Genomic DNA, 24,657 nt, shown 5'->3' on the forward strand with positions numbered 1-24,657 from the left:
ATATGACATTTCGGCCCTAAAGTAGTTCCTCTAAGACTGCAGGTCTTTGTTTCTTCATAGTTAAAATCGGCATGACCTGCTTCTTTTTAACCCATTTTACTTGTGTAATGTGTGTATTTTCGAGTGAAACATGACAATAAACAAGAAAATATGTTGGGTGGGACTTTGTTTTTTTCCCATCGGGAATTAATTAGATGAGAAAAGTGGGCAATACATAGAAGAATGGAGCCAGACCAAACGCAAATGTGCTAAGTCTTAAGGAGAAATGTCCATTCAGAAGAAGAGCAAATAATCATTCATTAAAAAAGCAATTATTCATTCATTAAATATTACAATCAGACATTAAAAACAATTATTACTGACTAAATTAAAATCTGTTTATACACTAATCAAAAGTTTGGGGTCGGTGAGATTTTTTCATGTTTTTGTAAGAAGTTATGCTCAACAAGGCTTTATTTATTTATACAACTGTAATATTGTGAAATTTATATTGTATATATGGTATTATATATGATATATATATATAACTTTAGTATAGAGACCAATTTTCAATATTAACTAGTTGCTTATTAGCATGCCTATTATTAGCATATTAGCTGTTTACTACTACTTATAAAGCACATATTCTGCATGTCGGTTTTCTACATTCTATTCCTAAACTTAACAACTACCTTACTATTAATAAACAGCAAATTAGGAGTTTATTAAGGCAAAAGTCATAGTTAATGGTTTGTTGATGGCAATAATTGGACTCTAAAATAAAGTGTGACCTACAGTATTTTATATATATATATATATATATATATATATATATATATAAGCGTATACATGTATACACACACACACACACACACACACACATATATATATATATATATATGTATATATATGTGTGTGTGTGTGTGTGAGATTACACCATTATAGTAAAATGTTCTAAGAACTGTGAATATGAAGAAGTGCAAGATATTTTTAAACAAAGCTCGAAATCATGCTAGCTTTAAATCAAAAGCAAGTTACATTATAACTCAAAGAACATTTAGAAAACACTACAAACACCTTAATGCGTCTACAATCTGGGACCTATAAAGACCATGAGCCATATTTAGCCAGTAAACACGTGTGAAAGATGTGAGGTGGCCGTCAAAAGGAAAGACTGTGGAGGTACAGTGCTGGGTGGGGCAGCTGTATGGATAAGACACAGAGGATCTGTGTGTGTGTTTGTGGAGCTGAGCAGAGGTGGGAGGGGGTGCGAGAGCACGAGTAAACACTGGGATTGAATTCATCCGCGGAGGCTTTTGATTCAGACAGCCAAAACAATCCCGGGCCCTGCGTACAGCCTATAGGCCCCAGACAAGACAGACGGGTTTACATGCATCTGTTCATCTACCACGCTCTCTCCTGTCCTCTATATTGCTCTCTTTTCCTCTGTGTCTGCCTCTCTTTGCAGTGCTTAGATTAAGTAAACAGTCATCGTACCTGTAGCGATTTAAAACCGTGGGTCTCACTGACATGTTTTGTCTGTGTCACTGTGCCATGACTGAGTCAGAGCGACTTCAAAGTCTCTTTCTCTCTTGTAAACACAATGGCACAGTCAGAGAGAGCAGTCTGAACACGTTCATACCCCAGAGTTTACATGTACGTACCAGTGTGTTAACTTGAGACAGGAGGGAGCTATGCACAGCAAATTAAGTTTATTAACTATATATACACACACCTTCTCTGTGTGCTAAAGTGAAATCTGTAAGTAGTGAATATCTGTGTGGGCTGATTTCTCAACATGCATTCATAGAGATTTTAATATGATTGTTCGTGAGTCAGCAGTTCAGATGAGCGTGGCATCAACTAGCATTCAAATATCATGGATTTGCATATTTATCCACATTTTTTTTATGGATGCCACATATGGTAATTTTAAATGTGGATGAAACCGGAAAAACAAAGCGACCAATAGAAGTTAAACAGTTCAGAGTTCGGAGCCATTCAGAAAGTGAAAAGCAGAAAAATTATGCTTCCCCACAGATGTATTTACAGTATTTCAAAAATAATGAAGAAAAAAAATAAATTATTATTTATAAACAGCTATTTTCATCTATGAATATGACATGAAAGAACTTCAACAGTTTAAACCGAAAGCTCGGGAGGAGCTTGTTCATCTAGTCTGTCAATCAACACAAGGATATCCAAGCGTCTGTTTTCTCACACATGTGACTATTCCTCCGCCACCCCACAACCACTCCATCTCTACCTTTGTTGTTCATTTCGACTACATTAACCAACTTTATTAAGTATCCCACGGGTTATGTAGAGGCATGTTGTAAATTCATTTGTGATTTCACAGCCAAATATCTACATGCTGACTCATTTAAACCTGTCAGCAGGGAGTAACTGACAGACAAGGTTTGTAATGTAGCTCTGAAATTATATAGACAGAGTGTCCTGGTTATCAGGAGGCCCCCACTCACTGCCAAAATGTGACATCAACCCAGCAGGGAAAGCTGATAAACTCTACCTGTGGGAGTTTGCATTAAACAGGCCATTAAAAGACAAAATTAGACTATCAAAGATAAGAGATACTGTAGAGAGAGACCCAGAAAAAGTGCAGAGTCGAGACGTGCGACCTAGTGGCTGACATCCTGTTTCCCACAATGCACCTCTCCAGGGAGCAATGGCTTACAAGGAAGAGGATGAAGATGCTGGGGGGGAAGGGACATATCAGTGGCAGATGTGCAGCCAACAGCCATGTGGAAATGATCAATGTGACCAATTAGAGGCAGAGCGGTGCGATACACACAGCACGTCTTCTCAATCTAGTGTGCATGCGAGTGTGTATGCTACTTAGACGACACACTAAGTATGTTTCCAGCCTGTAGAGTTCCGTCTTTACCACTGAAAAAAGTATTTTTGCAAAGGTAAACAAATATTCCAGAATAAATTAGAAAATGAAAACAGGAGCTGAAAGGCGTTGTCAGATGTGGAGTGGGGCGAGTTTGTTTTTCTGCTGGATGCATGAGCGGTCCCACGTTCTTGCCGTTTTCCTGAGCTATTTCTAGCCCGACTAGCACAGGGGTTTCATTTACGAGCGGGCCAAACCCAAGGCCTTCCCAGGGTGCTTTGGGGCAAGGGGAGGTTTCGACGTGCTCTCACATGGACCTGAATCCCACGCTTCACAAACGAAGCCCTGCCTCCCACACTCACACGCTCTCCTCTAAAATGATTTCCACATCTGTAGAGACAGCCAGACTTTTTTAAGCGCAGCTAGATGGAGAAGGAAAATAAAGTGGGGGGGTGGGGGTGTAGAAAACTACTTGACCACAAACTTCCTCCTCAAAACGAAACGTCAGCTCCCACATCCCCCACACTCAAAAACGAATGCAACGGCAGCCCCTCACACATACACGTCCTTAGATTTACAAATAATATGAAGATACCAGATCATAGCCTTGCAAACTTAAACTATGCCTTATGAAGAGTATAAACGAACCCACTAAGTCCTAGCATGTAATTAAAATGTTATTATAGCAAAGCGACACAGTGCTACTGATTCAGGCTACTTCATTGTCCGCACATCTACGCAGGAAATGAGATGAAACTAGCAGAACGTTACTTGCATAGCAGCCAATGGTGGCAGCCAAGTGCCTTCTTCTCTTCAGAGAGAAAAAAGAGTGAATGGGTTTGAGAGAGAGAGGAAAAGAGGCCTTCATTAGAAGTGTAGGCCACACACAGCACTGGATCAACTATTTAAGCACACATTGCAGATGCCTTTGAATTAGTGCTTTCCAATTAAAGGACTTTGAAGAGAAAACTCTGATTGGGATTTGTTTACATCATCTGCTGAAGACCAAAAAGAAATGTTTTGAGAGTTACAGTACAGGCAGGGATCTGGCAACCCACACAAACGAAACCAACTCTATTCTATTAGTTCCACTTTCATACCTTCATTGAAAGTAGCAAAATTAGGTCCCGGATGAAATTTGTTGTTCAGGTATGACAGTGTTTTAGTGCCATTTTAATATAAATTAATTTTGAGAATAAAAATAGAATAAGTAACATAATAATAATAAAGTAAACATTATTATTATAATGTTACATCATTAGGATATTAAAGCAAAAATATTAAAATATTTAGAAAGTTTCTAGTTTTATTCTAGAAAGTTTAGATTTTATTTCTATGTTTTATTTTAACATTGGCATAGGACACTTAATACAGCTCCTACTTCATTTTAATTTAGGTATTAACTTTGTCTGAGATATATGTCATAATTCTTAAATAATTCTTAAGATGTGGTTAACAACAGAATGTATAAATGGGATAGTTTGGACACTACCGTTTGTGGCTTGATTCATATTCAGTTTTTTTTTTATACATAGTTTTTTTTTTTTACAAATGGAATGAAATACTTTTATTCAGCAATTAGTCATCAAATGGATCAAATGGATCAAAAGTGATGGTAAATATCTTTATAGTGTTACAAAAGATTTCCGTTTCAAATAAATACTGTTCTTCTGAACTTTTTATTCATCAGAAAATCTTGAAAAAACAGTTTCTGGACAGTTTCAGCATGATATGCATGATATTGAAAATAATCAAACGTTTTACTGTATTTTTTTACTGTATGCAGCCTTGTGTTGAACATAAGGGACTTCTTTAGAAAAAGAAGAAAAAAGACCCCAAGACTTTAAACTGAAGTGTAGCTCAAATAATGCGGACAAAATTTGATGAGAAATATTTGAGTTCATAACCAAATTTCTGACTTTTTACTTTAACAAAAGTGCTCTTTATTTAATCACCTTGCTGTATAAAAAACAAATGAGGTACTAAAGTGGTCTCACCTCAGTTCTAAAGACATTACATATTCAGTTGAGACTCAAGCGTACAACACGTAAACCTGATTTAAAATCAACTGAATTATAATGTGTCTGAAAGTGAAAGTACTGATACATTAAAATAACATGAACTGAGATGAATGAAGTAAAACTGAATTGAACTGAATAACTGGGCAGTGGGGAGACCCAGGGCTGGTGGCTGTGGCAACAGTGAGATGTGTGACTGGCGCACTGGCAGGCTGCCTCTCGTTCACACACGTGCCAGGCCATCATCAGCAGATTTGCAGCATGCGAGGGAAAAGAAAACCAGCAGAGAAGCTTTTGAAGCCAAGAGAGGAGGAGGCTGGTCCAGTAAGAGAGGGGAAGAACACACACACACACACACACACACACACTTACACGAATGCTGACAGAGGGGCATTGTGTCCCTGCACCTCATGAGTGGAGCTTTTTGTGAGTAAGAGCGTGTGTGTTTGTGTGTGATCCCACACGAGTGCTAATTATGTGGCAGTTGCTGATCACTGGATTATTCACACATACAAACATAATGTGTCTGATGAAACTGCATCTGTGTGTGTGTGTGTGTGTGCTTCTCTATATGTGTGAGTCAGTGCCCTCAAAGGGCCTTTCCTGGACTTTCCCTCTTTATGTTCGGAGAAACAGAAAGAGAAAGACGGCCCATGAGAGCTTCATTTCACATGTCACAGTAAATGCTGCATCAGCTCTGTGACTCAAATACCAGCGGTCACACAGATTTGGGTGAGTGGAATACAACAAAGACAGGTTGACACCGTGACCCACGGCCCATATCTAATCGAACTAATGTTCTGAGTGTATTCCTCCATCCCTCTTAGCTTATCCTGTGACAGTAGGACACATTGCCTATGCCTATTTAAGCACTCAAATTGCCTAAAACGATCTTGTCTTATGACTAAGCTGCTGAGGAAGAGGAAGTGACAGAACATTTAATTGCCCAGTTCCACGTCAAGTGGCTAAAACACGACCAAATGTTAAAAAGCTACATAAGTAAGCTTACCATACCCACTCCTTACAAAAAAAAAAAAAAATAATAATAATAATCTGCATAAATGTCTATAGTGGTCCAGGGTTGTTTATGCTGGTTGTGGTTGGTACCTGTCTAGCTGGTGGACCAGAATACTGTAGCCATGCTGTTAACCAGCTGGTTGACCAGAATGGACTTTCTGATTGATGATGGTTGGCCAAGGTAGTTGTTGGGTCACACAATTAAGGCACTTAGCACAACAGCATTGGAAATATAACATGTTCTGGTGACCAAAAAATATTTACTTATAAATATTAACAAGACACACCTGAACTTTATGACACAATCAAAGATGAGGGAAAACTGGGTCACAGAACACAAGAGGAATAAAAACCCAACAAAAGTCCAAAGGGGGTGTGACAAATCCCACCCAATAACTAAATTTAAAAACTAATTTGCTAACTATTAATAAGCAGCAAATTAGGAGATTATTGAGGCAAAGTTGTAATTAATGGTTTGTTAATGGCGAAAATTGGACTTTTAAATAAAACATACCTAATATTATACATTTCATTAAAAATATGAATATTAAAATATAGCTTTTAATAGTAATTAAATTAAATGAACCTTATAAAAATTAACTTTTATCCTGAGGGGCAACAAAGTTGCAGTCAAACCAGAGTCTTTGTCCCCATGAGAGAATCATTGCTCAATATACCATTAGCATATGTGGTAACCACTGCAATGCAAAGATCCCCAGCAGATCTTTGTTCATCCTGGTTGTCATACACTTGCCTGACTCATGGCCCTGAGAACGGGATCCTCCTCCTCAACAAAGACATGACATACGACTCTCCATGCACTCAGGGAGACTGAGTCATATCTGTGTGTGTATGAGTAAGAGCTAAAGGCAGCTGTTCTTTCAATAAAGAGATACTAACAGGCCCAAAGGACACACACACTCACACAAACAGATACACAGCAGAGCAACTACCGGTAAAAGAGGGAGGAAGTGAAGGTTAACATTTAAGTGTGGGAGGCATAGCTGCACTCCTGATGTCTTACAAAACTGACACATACACTTCTTACTCTATTTTATCTCAAAATATTTACACTGTAAAAATGATTTTACAAGAAGATACTGTTTCAGTATTTCTGTTTCAGAATTTCATGTTAAATTCAGTACATTAGTAGTGCAATTTCCAAGTTAATTTGTTTTTTTTTTTTTCAGTCTGGGTAACTACCCATCCCTATGTGTTGACTTTAAAGTTTCTCAGTCTGGGTGACATTATGCAGACACCAACTTACTGAAAAAGTGTGTGTGAAGTTGCAGTTGGGCTTTACACACACACACATACACACAAAACAGGTGCGGCCCAGTGCAGGTGTTGAGCACGCCTAGGCAAAGCAGCCCAGTGAGATAGAGCATGCTTCTCTGTGTAATCAGAGAAAGGCTGAAACTAAACGTTTGCAGTATTGTGTCACACACACACACTCCAGACACTCCCACGTACGCATATCCAAATTAACAGACAAAAGCCCTCTTTTGTTAATGCACTTGCACAGAGGAAGGCAGAAGCCCCACAGGCCTGAAGTTCTCTGCCCACGCCACCTGCCACAAACACAAAGACGGAGGGGAGTCAGTCCATTAGGGTCGTGTCTCCTCCCTCAAACCCCTACAACCTACAATTAGGCTACACCTTTCTCCATCAGGATAAACCCCCTCTGGCCAGCTCTGACACGTACTGCACCACACACAACTGCTGCTTGTTTTTCAGACATAAGTGTAAAATACAAACTAGTTAATTTAGATATTTTTGGGCAGTTGGGTCAAATGTTTAATTCAACCTTCTGGGTATTTTTATTTAGCTCAACTTTTGCTTTAAAAAGTACTATATTTTAAGTACTATTATTTATTATAATTGAATAACAATTTAAATTGCTTATTAATAAATGTTCACCATTTGGCTCTAGCAATTATGGGTTCATATTAAGCCAGCCATGTAGTCATTTTTAAGCAATAGTTTAGCTAAATAAAACTACCCAGAAGGTTGGGTTAAACATTTAACCTAACCACTTAGTCGAAACTCATTTGCTGGATTTGTCTGTATTTCCCCCAACTGATGTACTTAACCCAGCCATTTTTTAGAGTGAAGAACAGTAATATTGTGAAAAATGATTACAACTTGTTTTCTATTCAAATTTGTTTAAATGATACATTAGTAATATATTAGTAACTTAAAAAATACATTAGATTAATAAATATTTATAAAATAATGTTTTATTAATGAATGTTTTCTAGTCTAATGTACAAAAATATTCATTCATAATTTATTACTAATTTATAAATAAATTAGCTTTATAAATTGTAATTTATATTAATACATTTGCAATTAATTAAATAATGCATTATTATTATATTATTTAGAAATACTGTTATATGCAAATTAAAGCTATATGCTGATTTGAAGAAACATTTCTTATTATCAATGTTGTAAACAAATATTTTTGAGTCTTTTCTGTCACTTTTAATGTATCCTTGCAGAATAAAAGCATTAATTTCTTCAAAAAACAAGGACTTTTTTTATATAACACATCGCTATAATTGTATTCATTTCTATTTGTTTTAGGATAAACTAAATGAAAATAAGAAATGCTTCATGGTTTTAGTTTTGTTAACTACTTTAGTAGTAAGACATTAGTAAGTCATTATCCACGTAAATTGCTCCAAAATAACACTGACAGTCAAATGGTTGCTGTCTCTGTCTGTTGAAGTCTCCAGACAACACAGTTTCTGCTGACATTGACGGCTGTGATTGTAAAAATGAATCTTGGAAAGAAAAGGCCAGACCTTGGCGACATGACCCAGCCACACTGTCTCTGTCTCTGCTCTCTCTCCTGTCATCTCAAACTAAGAGTTTGGAGATTAAATTTAACTTCAGAAACTTATTTACAGATTGGACAGGTGCACTGGAAAAATACACTGCAGTTCTGATGTAATTCAATTCCACTTGTAAAGGCATGTGTTTCATATTATCTATGATTTATGTGAATCTTTATGGCGTGGGATAGATGTAGATATTGAATGGAACATAAATTGTACTTTAGATACAGGACATTTTATTATAATAATATGCTGCCATGGCACAATGTTTAAAAGCTGCTGCATTTAAGAACCAAAATCAATTTGGATCATTTCACTGCTAGTGCTAATTACAAAAAAACTCTTTGCTGTATAACATTTTGACACGTAAAGTACGTGTTTGCTTGTGTGAAACATGCACACTCAACAAATGTCACCAGAAATAAGTATGCCCATACATGTCACAACATAAGTGCAGAGAGATGTGAGTGGATGGTGACCGCGCCGGTCGCCCACCTGTGTCCTGAGAGGAGGCTCTTTCCTGGAATCAGCCGACAGGAATGGAAAACCACACGAAGCTGCTGTATTTCTCACCTGGACCCTTGTACAAGTGCAGAATAAAATAACCTTCACCCAAAAAAAGATCTGGACCAGCCAACAGCACTGTCAGACACTGAGTCAAGAGCAAAGGGCTCTCACAAACAATTGAGAAACCACTGACACTCAGGCTACAGCCCTGGACCTGCCATTCCCATACACTCTAACATCACATCTGCTAATATTTTGAGAACGCCAATTCTCTATTTGTTTGTCCATTTGTTGTTTCTATATTCTTTTTTGCTGCATGCTACATCATTTTGAAGGACACTTTTTTGGAGAACTATTCAGGGAATAATATACATTACAGACAGACAGGATTGATTGTGAATGAAAAGCAGGGGGTTTGTGAGTTAATTAAAAGCTAAATAATTATAATGAATAGTGAAGTGCGGCACACATGTATTCAGTGTCTCAAAACGTCTCTGGTTACAGTAAACTGAGCAAACTGTACATGTGCTCAACATGTGCTGACAGTTTTACAAAATAAAAGCTTCAGGGTTTGTCTTCATCTTTGTAATAGTAATAATGATTGCTGATGTTGTTATTATTATGTAATCTGACTTGGTTTCTTAAACATGGTCACACTTTATTTTAAGATCCAATTCTCATCAATAACACACCATTTTGCCTTTTGCCTTAATAAACTAAAAATGTACTGCTCATTAATAGTTATTAAAGCATAATATGTGCTTTATAATTACTAATAAACAGCCAATGTGGTATTGCTAATAAGCAACTAGTTGGTTTCTATACTAAAGTGTTACCGAAAACAGTTACTTAAAAAGATGAACATGCAAATATGTTATTAATTTACTTATATATTATTTTAATATCAGGAGGTATTTAAGTAAATATTGTGCATTTAAGGGGTCTGGCTAACAAATATGTTTTAGAACCCCTGCTCTAGAGCTATACATGCAATATTAACACATCATATGAATGAATACATTTATGGAAATATTGCTGTAGACAATCTTAGCTCAGTACATTTTATTCTTTCTCAATATCAAATGAAGAAATGGCACCTTCTGAATAGTCTTATGAGAGGAAATCTTTCACAAGAGGAATGGCAGGGAGAAGTCTGCATCATCACCAGGAAAAACACATTTTGCATAACATCCAGAAACGGGACAATCTTTTCTTTTTTCCTTTTTCTCTCCCTCCTTCTCACTTTCTTATAACGATCCAACTCAAACATCAGAACTGGGTTTCTGAGCGGACCTCCATGTTTCCGAAGGAAAAGAGATGGACCATGTTCAAAGAATAACACGGCAAAAGAGTTCTACCACACACACCTCAGTAGTAACAAATTATGTATATAGCAGTTGAAAAGGTCACTCAAAAATGTAGCAAGACTATAAAAACTTCTGTCCCATACATTACTTTAGCCTCTTCCAAAGATGAAAAAATGTGATGTATCACACAATCAAGTTATGAGCTGTGACAGAACTGTGGGTGTAAATTTTATGCCGACAGGTTTATGAAGAAAATAATGTGCTACCGTTAATTAGACATTAGTTGTTTTGAAGTTGCAGTTTCAAGCAATTACACAAGAAGATACACACAAATATGGTGCAACTACAGTTAATTCCCTAGAGCTTGAAGGGTTTGAGTCCAATTTTCCTGTCTGCTTGGCTGAACATTGAAAAGTTTTGCATTTCTTGTAAAGACACTGTAATGAGCTTGTCCACAACGAGATATTTCCAAAAACAAAGTGAGTGTGACACGTGAGCAAAAAGGAGGGAACCTGGCCATACTGAATGGGCACAGAAAGAACAACTTGGTGATGATGATGTGCAGTTTATTGATCAGAGGGATGTGACTGGAAGGCCAAGAGACGGGCCTGAGAAACCCGAGCTGGGTACTATAATTGAATCCCTTTGGGGGAAGGCAAGAATATGATGGACAAAGCGTCCACCCTCTGATTACATTCCTCTCAATCTGTTCAGAGCTACACTACTTGCTTTCCATGAAGATCTTGCTTGAGAGTCTGTTGCATGGCCAACAATGAGGCCATTTTTCCCTCCAACTTCAAACAAATTGGGAGCAGATCAGAGGCATGTGAGATGGCAGCAGCAGGAATCAATTAGCACAGGCTCTTTGATGATGTCATTGACAAGCAATCGGTGAACAGACCAGCTTCCGTTTGAGATCGCAGGAAACATGAGACTCCACCGCAGCCCACTGAATTTTTACGGAAACCGTAGTTTATCATCCTACACATTGCTACAAACTTGGAGCAGAGTTCACAAAAGACACGTTATGATTAACTGAAGTTTAACTAGCAGGGTAGCTCCTGTCACAGTTCTGAAAAGCGTCAAAATTAACAATGAAATAGATTAAATGGTATACACTTACAAGTTAAATTCATTATAGTGAATTTATTAATTCCAAAGAATCACTTCAAAAATGATTCACTGATTCATTTGGGTCATCACTCAGAAATATCCATCTTTATATTTACATTCAGTTAACTAGCCCAGTTTGTCAAAGTTTTCAATTAGACTGTTTAGATGTGGTGTTGTTTATGGGTCCAATATGTCACCCGTCTCATTAACAAAAGCTTTGAGAATGAGTTCAAATGAATCATTACAAAGAAGTGGTTCAAATAAAGCAACAAGCCACAAAAGACTGTGTGCAGCGGTAAAAGCACGAGTATACAATAATTAAATGTACTGTATTATTATTAATTATTGGAATAAACAATCATTTAGCCAAATAAAAACATTCATTATTATAATAAAATGCAAACTGTTTGTGGTTGCAAAGCTGTAGTAACTTGACACATTAAAGGGAAAGTTCACCCAAAAATTTTAATTCTGTCTGTAATTACTCACCCTCAAGTCATTTCAAACCCACAAGACCTTCCTTCATCTTCAGAACACTAATTAAGAAATTTTTGATGAAATCCGAGAGCTTTCTGATCTTGCATAGACAGCAACACAACTACTATGTTCAAGGCCCAGAAAGACTAAGGTAAGGACATTGTTAAAATAGTCCATGTGACATCAGTGGTTCAGCCTTATTTTTATGAAGCTATATGAATACTTTTTATTGCACAAAGAAAAACAAACATTTATTCTCTTTCAACAAATGCCCTTACTACCTTTCTGGATGTTGAATGTGTCAGTTGCATTGAGTAAGAAAGCTACTCAAAAATATCTTAATTTGTGTTCTGAACATGACCGAAGGTCTTATGGCTTTGGAACAACATGAGGGTGAGTAGTTAATGACGGTGAGGTCACATTTGCGTCAATAGTTATTTTAAATGGAAGCTCATCCAGTTAGAATTTAGATTTAGAACTATCCATTTTAAAAATCTGTTTGTGAATCAGACCACAACACTGATTTATGATTGGAAAACTAGCAAATAATGAGAAACGCTCCACCTCAGCTGAATGGCAAAAGGAGAGAGGAAGATGAGAGGCCTTCATCTGCTCCTCGTTTGATTTCCTCTAGTGAGAATCGGCAGCTGAGCGTGGCTCCATGAGCATTTCCCCCATGTGTTCGGTCTAGGAACTAACTGTCAAACTGGCGCCACGCAGCTCCACAGCATGTTCCGCGGTACTTGACTAGTCATGAATATGGAGATCTGCTTGCTAAGCATAGCATGTACACACATAGGAAAATGTATGAAAAGCAGACACACGCATATACAGATTAATGGATAGTCACCAAACCTACACAAACATATACAATAATACAAATAGGGGTGCAGAATGAAGTGTACACCCACACTGAATGTGAGTCAGAGTCGGCATCTCAACACACACACACACACACACACACATATACACACATCAAACTTGGAAAACTTGCTTAATCGTTTTGGAAACGCAAAACTAATAAAACACCAATTCCTGTGGTGAGGCCTCAGACTGCAGCCTCTTTCATAATGGAGTCATTTAGTCCGATTCTTCCCCGTGCTATCTGCCCCCGAGCGAACATTCACAAAAACACAGACATGCTGAAGATTTATAGCGTCTGAGAGAGAAAAACACCACGCCCCAGTGTGGCTCCGACACAGGGGCCTTCACACTGGCACCGAATCGGAGGCACACACGCACTGTTGCATTTTTTTATCACATAAATACGTTGAATACAGAAAAACATGTTATTCCCCTAGGCCTTTCAAAAACTAACAAGCATGCAATCACACACTCGTTCAAGGTCAGAACTATCTGAGGAACTGATTAATTGAGAAATTGTTTTGCACCAAATATTCTGACTAGAAAATAAATCTATTCAAAAATGTATTATTGTTATTTTATTTATTACTGTTCTTATCAAAATACAAGCATAGGTTGTTAAAGCTGGTAAGTATTTAAAAATACACATTTCAAACACACCTGAAACAACTTTTTCACAATTCTTTTTTGTAATTGATTACATTTTGTGTTCGAGTTTTCACATTAAAGGGGTTTTATGTGGCTACAAAAGGGTTCCAATATGTCTGCAGATTTGAGAGAAATAAAAAGTATTTTTATATAAAAATGTATTATTTATATTCATATTTATATTTATATTTATATAAGGCCTTTTTACACTAAGGACAATAACCATCTGACAACCAATAATGACAGCCAGTCAGAATCCATTCTGCTTTAAAGTGCTTAAAGATTCAAAGTGGCAAATGACAAAATTAAATGGCATGTTTACAATAAATAATAAACTTTATTGTCCATTGGTGTGGATGCTAATATAGTTATTTGTATAGTTATCTTTTTTTATTGTTGTTCTGGTTGTGAATGGGCTTTTAAACTTAAAACTTACAAATTATATTTACTGTGAAAAGCAAAAATAAATGTTTGGGTAGAAAAATGTAGATTTGTTTTTAGATATTTTAACAATTTTGCTTTGCACTCAGTACAGTAACAATAAAAAGCCAAATATTTAATTTGTCAAATAAAATGTAGTTTATAGACTTATAGCTTTACCTTTATAGTATAAATCCTTATATTCAAAAAAAAAAATTTAATATTGATTATGAAATGTGTGTTCCATGGTACCAAAATGTGTCACAGTCCAATATTTCCCACCAAAATGTATCAAAATGCCAATCCCTACTACTAAACTGTGAGCATGGCAAAGCTTATTTATATTTTATTCCAAAAGCAATCTGTCTGTCACACAGATTGTAGTCCAGAGCTCTGAAAGCCCACTACCTAGTGCACTGTGGAGGGTCTCAGGGCAAAAGCTGGCTGCTGTTTGAGACTCTCGGCCAATCAGTTTACAACTCTCTTGCTGCACTCCCTTCCAAAGTTAAATGACAAACCAAAGCCTCTTGGCATGGCCCGAGCAGACGGACCCAATTTCTGCTTCGCATAAAAAAAGTCAAAACCACACACGAGCACTACGAATGAAAAGAGGAAAGAAGGAGGAGAGGAGGAAACAGGGCCAAGCATCAGATCTCCTTAAAGCCTTACAGCTAAAGCCTCCATCTCCGAGGAGATCACATTTCAACAAGATTGAGTTTAAGTGGTGGAGACAGAAGCTGCATGAAAGGGAGGGAAGGAGAGAAAGAGAGTTTCTTGCTCTAGTAATAGTAATGCAGGAGAAACGGCACAATATAGTTAACAGAGAGCCAAAAGCTACTAGACTAAACTGAGTGTTGCATATAAAAAGTGGATTTTTTTCTTTTACTTAAGCATGGTTTATGATCTTTCTAGATCAAATGGAATTCCCTTTACTTCCAATTTGCCTTTGGAGGGTACGTACATCACATTTTACCTTGTCAAATTGCCAATACAGCACTAATTCAGTGGACTTTTGGGCTGATGGAACACCTCAGGGAACCTTTGCTTTGGAGTTTCTGAGGAGCTCTGGCTGGGACAGGGTTAAAGTCTCCTCCCTGGGGCTGTGCTTGCTACCGCTAAAATTAAACCTCCCCCACAGCTGGTTCCCATTAGCCTGCAGTGACACTAGGAGCCTGTACTTAAGCTGTGCTGCGGGGGCTCCGCCGCCCCACTCAGATAATACTACTGTCCCCTGCCACAGGCCAAGTTTAAACTGGCCCTTCACAGCTTCTGCTGGCAACCACTGTGTTTTCAAACCAGGGGAACAGAAGAGGAGAGAAAGGTGAGAGTTATGGAGGGAGAACAGTATGGAAAAGAGCCCTTCTCTCATGAGTGGTGGAAACCGTTGGGTCTGTCATCACGTTGGAGTTCGGCAGAGGAGAAAAACATTTACATGATAATGTGAAAGCCATAAGGAACCAAATATATGAGGGGGGGGGGGCATATCCGCTATTATTATTACATTTTTATTGCTTTGAGAGGATATTTAATTGTACATACATTTCTTTAAATTTTCAATGTTATTTTAAAAAACTATAATTTAACAGCACTGTTAAATGTATATTTTTTAATTCTGAATATTGTAATTGTTGTAATGCAGAAAAAAAACTAGTAGCAGTAAGGACAATTAATTTTTGTATTTTATTTTTCAATTATGCAGTTTTTCTGTATCAGCCAGGATCAGATAAAAATGCAGAGCGATTAACTAACCCCAAAAATTTGAGTTCATAAGAGTTCATAAACTTTAATGTTGCCTCGTAGCACATTTTAAAGTTATTATAATGATTTTTTTTATTTTTATCAAGCATATCATCAGATGGCTGCTTGTGAACTCGTATAATTAAGGTGCTCTTGCCTAGCTTTGATTCACATATTCTTTACAACTTTTATCTCTAAACTGCTTTTGAGGTTTGGGAGTCTTGGCAGGGAAAAAAACACAGCATGTGCATTGTGAGTAACAACTGAGACGTTGATGACTGATTTACAGCGTGAGAAACAAACCAATTGGCAGTCTTGAAAGGACACCTCAGCCAATAGGCAGACAGCAATCACACATTCCTGATGACAGGCAGCACATATCTCACATGGTTTTGCATGTTGGGATCAACTGCAAGTCTGAGCGCTTTCCGGTTTGGGTAATACTTTAGCCGTAGTCTATTAAAACCATAGCTCTTAAGAGGGATCTGTTTGTGGAAAAGGTTAACAATCAGTTTAATTAGGAGCAGAGGCTGGGGCGCACGCATGAACTCTCCCGGTCTGACACTCACCGCTCTACAGGGAATTCACCATGTCAGACGTTCACCGTTTGAGAGTGTGTAAGTGTAGAGAAGAAAAAGAGACAGAGAATTAAAGGATGAAAGGAAAACAGAGGGGATGTGAGTGAGGAGGAGGAACAAAGTAAGAAAGGAAGGGAGGACAGACCTTATCAGCAATGTTTGTCCATTCAGGATTTCCTTCCAAACAAAAGAGAAAGGAAACTCCAACTCCGAAACGTGTTAGGTGGATATAAATCTGTCAAGAGCTCTTGTTAAGGTCATTGCATTTTTATGCTTTTTTCAACAACTTCTAAAAGTTTACATATCTTCTTAAAAACAATGATACACAGGACACAAATCCAGATGAGTATATAAATTACACTTTTTTCAACAACTATAGGTACAAATGTGTTAACTTAAAGACTATCTGATCAATCACTTAAAAATACTTTCAATGATGCAACCAAATAAAGGTCAATATTTCCTTTAAAATTTTAAGTATACTATATATAATGTATAAATGTATACTACGCAAATAATAATAACAACACTATGGTTATAATTATAATACTTTATGGAAGTATTATAATACTTTAATTATAATACTTTAATTCTAACTTATAATACTTTAATTATAATAGTAACATGCACAAAAAAAAAAACTAAAATGTGCTTCATGTGGCAACATCTAAATGAACTGATTTTATCCAAACACGAAATATATCAAACATATTATCCCTGAATCAACCTAAATAGGCCACACAAACAAAACTACATTTTAAATTTTGTACCATTTTACTCCAGACCAGTGCACTGTTAACTAACATGAACAAACAATAAAGAATTGCATTTTTATCTAACATATGCTGTAAAAGTTGATGTTAGCTAGCGCATTGACCAATGTTAACAAATAAGGTACCCTTATTTTAAAGCGTTACCTTAATATTTAAAAGAACTTACATACCATGTAAATGATTTAATAGGCTCTGAATATGATCTGATACCATCAAAGTACCACGGCACCAACACAGTACATTTTGACAAAGGAAACTAAATGCCTGCTGCACAGAAAAGCCTTTCATCTCTAACATAGCAAATAATTCTTGCAAATGCAAAGAAAATGCTTTCAAAAGGATGTAAATAGTACAAAACAAGCAGTGGCAACAATCCAACATCTCCCAGTGCAGTGGTATGAGTGTGTGAGTCGGGCAGGATCTGGAAAGTGTAGGGGTATGCGGCGTGTGGGCTGTATTTTGAAGGCAGACGGTGTGAGGCTCATTAAAGCTGCATGGATCTGAGTTCTGGCAGAGGTGACAGACAGGTGGATAGGATTTCCAGTGAGCCCAGGCTCAGAAACACGCATGCTCAGCCGCCCGTCAGCACGGGGATCGACACACACACCCTTAACGCCTTTTTAAATAATTAACGGCCAAAGATTAGTCCGTCAGCCTCGGGGCCAAAAGGTCCATTGATTTCTCACAGATGCATTTTTAATGAGCGCATCTCAGTGAGGCAGCGTCCGTGAAGAGAGGCTTCCTTGTCCACAACAGCACAAGAAACACCAGCAGCTTTGCGAGAGGCTTGTGGTTAAAACACAAACAAAGCCTGTAAGTGCCTCTCTAATGTCTCAAACTAACGTTCTTCTACACAAAGGCTTGAAGGGAAAGGCCTCAGGGGTGACCTTAAAAGAACCTATGGCAAAATGCTATTTAATCCGGCCCGAGCATTTCCTTTAATTGGTCTTGTGCGACCATCCATAAAGCTGTTGTGCCGGCGGCATATTTCCTAATCAGCTTTTATGAACTGTAAACATCTCGGCACCAGTGTCTTTAAAGCACTAGAAGACTTGAATTAAATCTGTATCACATTTCGTGGTTGTGACAGACACACTAAGAAAGTGATCACTGGATCTGTGGACAAGCGCGGCTGACAGAGCGCATGATGGTGTCAGTCACGTATTTCCCTTTCTTTACAGTGTCACAAGAGATAGAAAGAAAAATTTACTTGGGAGCCTGATTTACACTCTTTCAAAAAAAAGGTTCTTCATTGGCATCATGTATGATTCCTTGAAGAACATCCGCTTGCAAAAATTGTATTTATAGTGGAAAAGGGTTCTTTAGATTGTTAAGATTAAATGTTCTTCCCACTAAGAAGAAAAGGAATTTATTATTTAAGCAATGTTCCGAATGAACACGGTTTTTAAAAGTGGCCTTACAAAGGTGACAAGGGGAGAGGTTATGGATATATATGCCTCTGACAGGCACGGACAGCTTTGACTGGAATAACAGAAATAAATACAATGTGGTTATAAATGAAATGAATGCAGTGCAGTGTGGTGTGGTTTTATTTTACATTCTTATGGGTATAGGGGAGCTATGCATACCTTAAATCCAGAGAAACAAGAGGGAGTTGTTGAAAGACCAATTCAAAAATGTAAAACCACTGAGCATGTCTGAAATAATACTGCTATAGAAATAAAATTGAAAGTTTCAACATAAAATGGAAACCTGTGCCGTGTTTCATTCAAGTGAGACTGTTTTTCTTGCTGTCTGCAGTGTAATATTTCAAGGGTTCATTTTTCCTTGAGATGTGTATGAGAGAAACATATCATTATGGAAAATCAAAGCTTTTGCCCAACTTAACCATGGATACGTCTGGTTTGAGAAAGCGACACACTTCCTCTACTTTGCGTAAAGGAAGGGAAAGACAAAAGAGAAACAGAAATGACTTCTTCAATAATTTCTCAGATTTCATAAATCATGCATGTTTTTTGTTTTTTTGAAACTGACTAAAAGTTTTCATGTTACTATTATCCAGTGGTGGACGAAGTACACAAATCAAGTACTTGAGTAAAAGTACAGATACATATGGTAAAATATTACTCCAGTAAAAGTAAAAGTACTCCTTTTTCAATTTTACTCAAGTGAAAGTACAAAAGTACTCGAGTTTTTATGTACTTAAGTAAAAAAGTACTGCAAGATAGATGTTTGCAATTTTATATAGGCTACTTAATTTAATTTTGTATTAGCACATATTCTTTTTATAATCCTACTGCTCAAAATACCTTGGATTTTTTCCAAAATAACCACTATATGGAGTCAAAATATATTTTTGTTGTTGATATGGACTATGCTGATGAGAGTAATGCTCACTGTGAAGCTTACACTGTGATGTACCTGAGAGAAAACAGAGATGACCATCTGATTTTCACCAGTGAGAACAAAGTATTTTAAAGTTTGTTGTTTTACAGAATATCAAAGTTACAGTAAAGACCAAAAGTTTGGACACATCTTCTCACACAAAGAGTTTTCTTTATTTTCATGACTATGAAAATTGTAGAGTCTCACTCAAGGCATCAAGGGCTATTTGAGCAAGAAGGAGAGTGATGACCTGGCCTCCACAGTCACCGGACCTGAACCCAATCCAGATGGTTTAGGGGTGAGCTGGACCGCAGACAGAAGGCAAAAGGTCCAACAAGTGCTAAGCATCTCTCGGAGAACTCCTTCAAGACTGTTGGAAGACCATTTCAGGTGACTACCTCTTGAAGCTCATCAAGAGAAAGCCAAGAGTGTGCAAAGCAGTAATCAAAGCAAAAGGTGGCTACTTTGAAGAACCTACAATATGACATATTTTCAGTTGTTTCACACTTTTTTGTTATGTATATAATTCCATATATAATTCCACATGTGTTAATTCATAGTTTTGATGCCTTCAGTGTGAATCTACAATTTTCATAGTCATGAAAATAAAGAAAACTCTTTAAATGAGAAGGTGTGTCCAAACTTTTGGTCTGTACTGTATATATGACATGATAATAAGGCCTGAAGTTAGGAACAACATTTTACGGAAAAAAATAATAAAAAAAATGTAAATACAGATAATGATTTTTTCCTTCTCAAATCTTGTCTGTGGTTTAAAAACACCACTGGCCAAACGGGGTGCATCTCTTCCCACTGATAATTACTGTAGTTACCATGTTCTGAACATCACATCCTTTCTTTTCTAACCAGATGTAAACTATATTTTATATATATATATATATATATATATATATATATATATATATATATAGGTGGCTGAATAAAAATATTTGGACATTAATTATAAAAATTACATCAATTTAGCACCAACAAGCTTGTTAGCTAGACAGTTAGCATCAGCTAACAATATTTACTTATTTTCAGTACGATGAACATTATGTCTGTCTACTCGTCTAGTTAATCCAAACAATATACATATGTATAACGTTACTGTCGATAAACAATATAAAAACAGACGTAACATAGGACATTTTAATAAAACTGTTAACATTACGGCAGCGGGGAATTTGAACGTGCACGAGTTATTGTATTTAATCTGTGTTATTTTATGGGTTTTTTGTTGTTGTTGTTTTTTTTACCTAGAATTGATGTGTCTGCATCGTCTGCACTCGAGCATTTCAGTGGGCTTAAATAGATCACTCTTTACAACGGATTTAGTTTCCAAACAACTGACAGTTTTGACCTAAATATGATTTTCAGTTACAATAATTAATCCAAAATTTCGACATTAATAACTTCCTTTTAGCAACATCAGACGCACGCGCGCTCACAAGATCTCCCGGTTCTTACTTCTGGTGACTCGCACTAAACGGTTCATTTGAATCAGTGAGTGGTCGACTCCAGAACAGCTGCAATCGGATCATTCTAAATCGTAAACGAATCGTTTGGTGTGATTCGCGATCCGATTTAAAAGTTTATTTTGAAAAGATTCAGTTCGTTCATGATGAATCAGACACCGCTTCTGCGTGTCGGAGCACGTGATATATTATAGGGAGTAACGATATGTTTTATGAAATGTAGTGAAGTAAAAAGTACGATTTTATGCTTTGGAATGTAGTGAAGTAAAAGTAAAAGTTGCTCAAAATAAAACTACTCCAGTAAAGTACAGATACTTGAAAAATGTACTTAAGTACAGTAACGAAGTAAAGCTACTCCGTTACTGTCCACCACTGCTATTATCCTACATTTGTATGAAAGTGTGTATATATCTTTATGACCTGATTTAAAAAAGGGGAGATAAGGGGAGAATCTGAGAATTTAAATGAGGGCAGGAATAATTGCAAATACATAAAGAAAGAGTGTTAGGACTACCTTTCCCGTCTCCCGCTCGAAGTCCACATATTCTCGGGTGGGCGCCTGCCGCTGATCCCCATGAAGGTTGGCTGGGAAGAACTGCAGCGAGAGGTTGGTGCCGGTCGCCACAAAAGCCTTTTAGAGGGAAATCAATACAAACAGGATAAGAAAGCCAGGCCCGAGCATAAATTATGCAGCCCGTCATTTCTGTTTTCACATCAGAGAGAAGAGGAGAATGCCTGGAGCCAAGGCCAGTACTCAAAACATCAGGAAAAGAAGGGAGGGGGGATGAGGGGGGTGCACAAACGCAAAGAGAAAAAAAACCCAAGTCATCATTTTCTCTATTTGAGGTATTGAGTTACACACATCTGATTCTATTTTACCAACGCTCATTGCTGGCAAACTGGGCTGCACCAAACTGAGTTTGAGAGGAGACAGAACGGAGGAGTGAATGAACAGAGACGGAGAGGATTACAAAATCAATAATTGTTTTAAATTCAGCCCCTCGCTTACATTAATAGCAGCAGGACTGATGTAAAGGTTTTGAATTATGGTATAATAACTCAATAACATTTTCAAGGAGCATGAGCAACAACAACAAAAAAACTGAATTTTATCTTACAGAATTCTGATGCATTTTAATTATATACAAAAAACTTATTTATATCAGTTTAAATACACAATATTGTAAATTATTTGAACCAATATTCAGCATCATTGTAATTGGCATGCAAATACATAAAGGCACAAGGAAAATGATTCTCTGTAGCTTTGTAATAGGCCTGCTTGCCAGTGATCCTTAACATTTAATCTACTTTTTGACATTGGGGCAAATAAGGCCAAATGCATCTACATCGTACTGATAAATAAACCACTATTTTTTTTGTTTTTTTTTAATTAGAAAATAGAAATGCTTTAGTAATGTATTTCATTATGCTACTGGTCAGTTACCACTATCAGCTGTAAGGCCTGTAAATCTATGTTTTGATGAAATTCTGCCAGAAAAAAAATCTAATTAAATAGCCTAAAAAGTGACATCAAACATAAATAGTGGAATATATTTTATCTATCTAGTTTATAATGTTATAATAAACAGAACAAAATATATATATTATCAGAATTAAAGTAACAGTTGTCTCATCTATTCTTAGAAATATTATGGATAGCTAAATCTATCTCAAAACAGCCCTGAAGACATGAGATATTAATAACGAGATAAACAAGCCTCCCCATGTTATCAAAGCAGTCCAAAAAAGGGGGGTATGAAACAAATGAATCTAAAACAAAAAATACCAAATATAAAAATAAGAGGGGAAAAAATCAAACAGGCGAGAGATTCTATATAACATGCAGTCTCAGGGTATTTTCAAAGAGACTGTAAATTAGACACGTCCGAGTTCATCTGCACCCGCGAGACGCGTTTCTGATGATAATTAAAAGAAGCCGAGAGGCACTTTATGTTTAAGCATTGATTAATTATTTGTAGTCCTAATAATACAGCGAATTAAATAGCAACAAGTCGGTATAACACGATATGGATCATAAATGTTCTCTGCAGTCTTTTGGCGCTCATTACATATGAGGAAGTATTTTGAACATCGTTTTTTGGTGACAGCGCGACAGTTCCGGATGTTTAATGACGTTCATGTATTTGAGTATTGAGCTGGCAGCGATGATGCGGGGTCAGTAGTCCCTGACCACTGCTGTGAGGTGCGTGTACTCACTATCTCTGAGCGGCCGTCACGACACGCGTTCTGGAAGCGCGCCTGCCTCTCCTCGTGCGGCCGATCGCGGAAACCCGTGTATTTAATCTGTAAACAGGGATGAAAGAGTCACTAAAGAAACAGTGTTGTTATAAAACAGCTTCATTAGAGTACACTGTAAAATGTTTTAAGCATTAATAACAACATCTTTATGTTCCTCTATTTAACTTGTCACAATGTCTTCCATTCTTTATGCAGTTTTATGGTAGGTTTTGTTTACATTGCAGTTCTTTCTTTAGTTTTCAGAGTTTGAATTTAAAGTGGTCAGAAGAAAGTAACGAACTTATTCTTGCAGGTTGCGACTTTGATGCCACTTTGATTTCAGTTAATATTAGTATGTGGCCTGAGGTGAAAGTCAATTGGAATTAAAACCGAATAATGAACATAAATGCAAGCTATCGGAAATTTATGTTGAGAAAAGAACAAAATGCGCACGTTTGAAATGCAAATTGCTTGACATTGTTTTAAATTTTGATAATAAGCAAGCATATTTTCTTTACTGTAGTAGAGTTAAAAGATGAGGTACAGAGGTGCGTCTTTCAAGTCTTCGCTGCATCTGTATTTTGTTGATATATGCTTGCGATATATAGGCTCAAAAGTAATTTAATAATTGCCGTGAATGGAGGGTTAAAAACTTTTCTCATCAGCAGCATTAGCGGTCGCTAAACAGAGGCTGTTAAAGAAAGGCAATGACACGCTTGTTTTCATGTCACGCGAGAGGTGCAACTTTGTTTCCGCCACTTTATCAAATGTCTCTCGGATGAATCGAGCTCACCTCGCACTCGCGGCTGAGTTTCCTGAAGAACTCCTCGTTCTCGAACTTGCTCCTCTGATCCGGGACCACCCGAGGCATCTTGAACGCGATTTGATCAATTTTGTTAATTTGTATTTGTGTAAACTTGCGAAGAGAGTGAAGCGTTGCCTTGAACCTCGCGAGTCCCGCTCTTATTTCCTTCCGTCTTTTATCTTCTTCTAATGATGGAGTATGTTGCAGTGTTCTTTGTGTTCTTTAACATGTAAAAGCTCCCTCGGTGTTCGCCTGTTGTGGGGTCCGTGAGTTGTACGGCACTAGATTTGGCAGTAATTTGCAGTTGGCGTGTTGTTCTTCCTCACTCTCGCGCGTGTGATCTCCGACTGCTGACAACAGACGCTCGCTCGCGCTACTTTATCCGTCGCATGAGCTGCATGGCTCACAGTTACTTCCTGGCTCCTCGGAGTCCGACTTATGACTGTACACCCAAAATACTCCCCCCATTCACAATTCTCTCCACTATGGACCGTGTGTGCGCAGGCGTGCGCGAGATGCTTGCTATTTTTCTTTCTTGTAGTCTCAAAAGGAACAAACAGAGGTTAAAGTTGTTACCTGTGATAGAGATTCTGCAGACTGGAGTTCATAAACAAGTATTGTTAGCATAAACTGTTAGAAACAAAATAACGTG

At 37.3% G+C, this 24,657-nt stretch overlaps 1 protein-coding gene across 8 annotated transcripts in view; it reads right to left on the reverse strand.

Moving 5' to 3' along the window:
• The window catches only part of LOC113091652 (core-binding factor subunit beta), a 35,991-nt gene extending 11,537 nt beyond the window's left edge, over positions 1 to 24,454 (reverse strand). For 3 of the 8 annotated variants that reach the window (XM_026257252.1, XM_026257250.1, XM_026257248.1), the window contains exons 1-3: positions 23,994 to 24,453; positions 23,180 to 23,266; positions 21,474 to 21,590 (exon numbers count right to left, since the gene is read on the reverse strand). In XM_026257252.1, the coding sequence (XP_026113037.1) occupies positions 21,474 to 21,590; positions 23,180 to 23,266; positions 23,994 to 24,071 (282 nt within the window). In that variant the 5' untranslated portion in view covers positions 24,072 to 24,453. Of the gene's footprint in view, positions 1 to 21,473; positions 21,591 to 23,179; positions 23,267 to 23,993 lie in introns of all 8 variants that reach the window. The other 5 variants (XM_026257253.1, XM_026257251.1, XM_026257255.1 and 2 more) reach the window with 3 other exon arrangements.
• Between the last annotated feature and the right edge of the window lie 203 nt (positions 24,455 to 24,657).

Source organism: Carassius auratus, unplaced genomic scaffold (genome assembly GCF_003368295.1).
Source record: "Carassius auratus strain Wakin unplaced genomic scaffold, ASM336829v1 scaf_tig00214259, whole genome shotgun sequence".
NCBI lineage: Eukaryota > Metazoa > Chordata > Actinopteri > Cypriniformes > Cyprinidae > Carassius > Carassius auratus.